Source organism: Symphalangus syndactylus, chromosome 13 (genome assembly GCF_028878055.3).
Source record: "Symphalangus syndactylus isolate Jambi chromosome 13, NHGRI_mSymSyn1-v2.1_pri, whole genome shotgun sequence".
Lineage (NCBI taxonomy): Eukaryota > Metazoa > Chordata > Mammalia > Primates > Hylobatidae > Symphalangus > Symphalangus syndactylus.
Genome location: NC_072435.2, coordinates 41,311,367 through 41,315,611, shown reverse-complemented (window position 1 = coordinate 41,315,611; position 4,245 = coordinate 41,311,367). Strand labels below are relative to the sequence as shown.

At 45.7% G+C, this 4,245-nt stretch overlaps 1 protein-coding gene across 1 annotated transcript; it reads right to left on the bottom strand.

Annotated features, from left to right (window-relative positions):
• Positions 1 to 2,505: 2,505 nt before the first annotated feature.
• OR1I1 (olfactory receptor family 1 subfamily I member 1) lies at positions 2,506 to 3,694 on the bottom strand. The gene is made up of 2 exons (XM_055235552.2): positions 3,594 to 3,694; positions 2,506 to 3,526 (listed from the first exon to the last, which is right to left on the bottom strand). The coding sequence occupies exons 1-2, from the start codon at positions 3,692 to 3,694 to the stop codon at positions 2,560 to 2,562; spliced, it is 1,068 nt and encodes a 355-aa protein (XP_055091527.1). The 3' UTR covers positions 2,506 to 2,559.
• Positions 3,695 to 4,245: the final 551 nt, after the last annotated feature.

Here is a 4,245-nt window from a genome sequence, read left to right as displayed (position 1 = left end):
CTGAGAGGGATAGCCTGTTCCACGCCTCTCCTGGCTTCTGGTGGTTTGCAGCAGTCCCTGGCACTCCTTGGCTTGTAGGAGCATCACCCCAATCTCTGCTTCCATCTTCACGTGGAGTTCTCCCTGTGTGTGGGTGCCTGTGTCCAAATCTCCCCTTTTCATAAGGACGCCAGTCATATCAGATTAGGGACCACCCTAATGACCTTACTGTAAACTAATGACCTCTGTAAACAATCTATCTTCAAATATGGTCACATTCTGAGGTCCTTGGGGTTTGGACTTCAACATATCTTTTTTATTTTATTATTATTACTTTTACAGACAGGGCCTTGCTCTGTTTCCCAGGCTGGAGTGCAGTGGCAGGAACATATATCACTGCAGCCTCGACCTCCTTGGCTCAAGAGATCCTCCTGCCTCAGCCTCCCGAGTAACTAAGATGACAGGTGCACGCCACCACACCCAAGTAATTTTTTCTTTTTTCATTTTTATTTTTTGTAGTGATGAGATCTCACTATGTTGTTCAGGCTGGTCCTGAACTCCTAGCTTCAAATGATTCTCCCTGCTCAACCTCCGAAAGTGCTAGAGTTTACAGGTGTGAGCTACTGTGCCTGGCCTCCCACGTATCTTTTTTTGGGAGGCACAGTTCAACCCACAACACTAACTTTTTAAGCGCCCTGGGCCACCTGATCTGCTGTGGCTGACCCTGCATGTAGAATCATACTGGGTTCAGAGTCAGGCGATGGATGTCACAGGAAACACATAGATTTTGGAACTACGCTAGGGTCTGTGTTCCCAAACTACGATTGATTGACCATCTGCATCAGAGTGCCCTTGACTGGGGGTTGTGGGGAGACAGGAAGCCTGTTGGGAGTTGAGAAAGTAAGCCCCAACCACAGTCATAGCTACAAGTGGAGGTCTCAAGATCCCCCAGGAGGCTGAGGCTTGCTGGCCGACTAAGCGAACAGCACGTGAGCTAATCTCACTTGCAAATATTTTCAAAGTTCTTCCACAACACTTAGGAAACACTGGCTAATACATGGGCTCTCTGTATCTATCTATCTATCTATCTATCTATCTATCTATCTATCTATCTACCTATCTATCTATCATCTATCTATTGATCGATTGATCTATCAGTCGATCGACTGACCTACCTACCTACCTACTTATCTCACCTGTCTATCCATCTATCTATCCATCTATCTATCATCTATCTACCTATATCATCTATCAATCAATCAATCAATCAATCATCTATCTGTCTGTCGATAGACTGTTCTATCGATTGGTTGACCTACCTACCTAACTACCTAACTACCTACTTACCTACCTACCTACCTATCTATCCTATCTATCTATGTATCTATCTATCTGTCTATCTACATATCTATCTATCATCTATCTATTGATCGATTGATCTATCAATCGATCGACTGATCTATCTATCTATCTATCTATCTATCTATCTACCTGTATCATCTATCTATCAATCAATCATCTATCTGTCTGTCGATAGATAGATCTATCTGTCTGTCGATAGATAGATCTATCTATCTATCATCTATCTACCTGTATCATCTATCAATCATCTATCTGTCTGTCGATAGATAGATCTATCTATCTATCATCTATCTACCTGTATCATCTATCAATCAATCATCTATCTGTCTGTCGATAGATAGATCTATCTATCTATCATCTATCTACCTGTATCATCTATCTATCAATCAATCATCTATCTGTCCGTAGATTGATCTATCGATCAGTTGACCTACCTACCTACCTATCTATCCTATCTATCTATGTACCTATCTATGTATCTATCTATGTATCTATGTATCTATGTATCTATCTATCTATGTATCTATCTATCTATCTATCTATCTATCTATCTATCTATCTATCTATCTACATATCTTATCTATCCACCCTATCTACCTATCTTATCTTATCCTATCTATCTATCTATCTATCTATCTATCTATCTATCTATCTATCATCTATCTATCTATCTATCTATCATCTATCTACCTATGAATGACAGATCTTGCTCAGTTTCCCAAGCTGCTGAAATGCAGTGGTGCAGTCATAGCTCACTGCAACGTTGAACTCCTGGGCTCAAACGATCCGCCTGCCTCAGCCTCCTGAATAGCTGAGACTACAGGTGTGCACCACCATGTCTTGCTAAAGTGATTTTTTTGTGTATGTGGAGATAGGGTCTCTGTATGTTGCCCAGGCTGGTCTCAAACTCCTGGCCTCAAGCCATCCTTCCACCTTGGCCTCCCAAAATGCTGGGATCACAGGCTTGAGCCTCCACGCCTGGCCGTTGTCAATACTAAAATGAGTGTAGCTACATCTCTTGTTTTCAACTACTCTTATCCACATAGCAATCCTAAAAGCCTGATCCCCCAGGAGGCTAATTTCAGGCCACTTTGATCCTTGCTATTCTGATCTTTATGGGGAAGATAAATCCTGGGGAAAATGCACACCTTTCCTGTGGGTGCTCATACACTTTGTTCATCTCTTTATGACACATTTATCGTGTTGTACTGGAAGGATTTATTCCGTGTCTCTGTTCCCAGCTAGACTCTGAACTCCTCCAGGGTAGGGGATGGGATGCATCTCTGTGTCCCTAGCACCCAACAGTGATCCTGCAATATGATAAACATCCAATAACTGTTCTGGCCTAGGACAGGGGACGGCCACTTTGCCGATGAGCTTCCCCAGGGCTGCCTTCATGTCCTTGTTCCGTAGGCTGTAGATAAAGGGCTTGAGCATGGGGATGACCACTCCACACATTAGGGCGGCTGCCTTGTCCTTCTGGGAGGAGCTGGGGGATGTGGGCTGTAAGTACACAGCAAAGACGGTCCCATAGAACAGTGACACCACAGTGAGGTGTGAGCCACAGATGGAGAAGGCTTTCCACTTGCCCTGAGTAGAAGGGATCTTAAAGACTGTCCAGAAAATGCAGATGTATGAGAGGAGGATGCAGGAGAGTGGGCTGGTGCCCATGACAATGCCAAAAGCAAAGATCACTGGCTCCTTGGTGTGCGTGTCTGAGCAGGAGAGCTTCAGCAGGGGCATGAGGTCACAGAAGAAGTGGGAGATTTCAGAGCTGGCGCAGAAGGTCAGTTGAGCCATGAGGCGTGTGTGTATGAGAGACTGGAGGTTGGTGATCAGCCATGATGCCCCCAGCAGCAGCCCACAGACACAGGGGCACATGAGAACCAAGTAACGCAGTGGGTGGACAATGGCCACAAAGCAGTCGATGGCCATTACTGCCAGGAGAAAGCTGTCCATGGTCCCGAACAGGTGGAAGGCATACATCTGGGTGAGGCAGCCCGCAAAGGGGATGGCTCTGCTCTGAGTCTGGATGTTCACTAGCATCTTGGGGACAGTGGTGGAGGATAATAGCATGTCAACGAGTGAGAGGTTGAAGAGGAAGAAATACATGGGTGTGTGGAGGTGAGAGTCCGTGATGATGGCCAGGATAATGAGGGCATTTCCAATGATGGTGAGCAGGTGTGTGGAGGTGAGAGTCCGTGATGATGGCCAGGATAATGAGGGCATTTCCAATGATGGTGAGCAGGTATGTGGAGAGGAACATTGTGAAGAGGAGGGTCTGATGCTCGGGCTTTTCTGAGAGTCCCTGGAGGAAGAATTCTGAGATTTCGGTTTGGTTTTCTGATTCCATGTATGGTCTGTGTCTAGTGGGAACAAAAAGGGAGAAAAACCATACAGAGCCAGGGGTCAGAGATGCCATTCTGGTCCCAGCTTCCCACGGAAACCTATACTGTTCTGTGAAAATTCCATCAGATCCATCAAATTCCTTTGCGTTCAGTTATCCTCAAGCCATCTTCAGCGGGCTTCTGTTGCTTCTCAAGCCAAGTCATTCATCCCTGAGACAGTCAGGGTCTCAAGGATCTAACGGAGTCGCTCATAGTCAACTTGGATGTTCTCTGTAAACACTTCTGCTTCGTTCAGTGGAGCAAAGCTTCGTAGAAAACAAAACCAAATGGCCCATGCCTGTAATCCCTGCACTTTGGGAGGCTGAGGCGGGCAGATTGCTTGAGCTCAGGAGTTCGAGACCAGCCTGGCCAACATGGTGAATCCCCATCTCTACTAAAAATACAAAAAATTAGTCAGGCGTGGTCGTGGGCGCCTGTAATCCCAGCTACTCCAGAGGCTGAGGCAGGTGAATAGCTTGAACCCGGGAGGCAAAGTTTGCAGTGAGCTGAGATTATG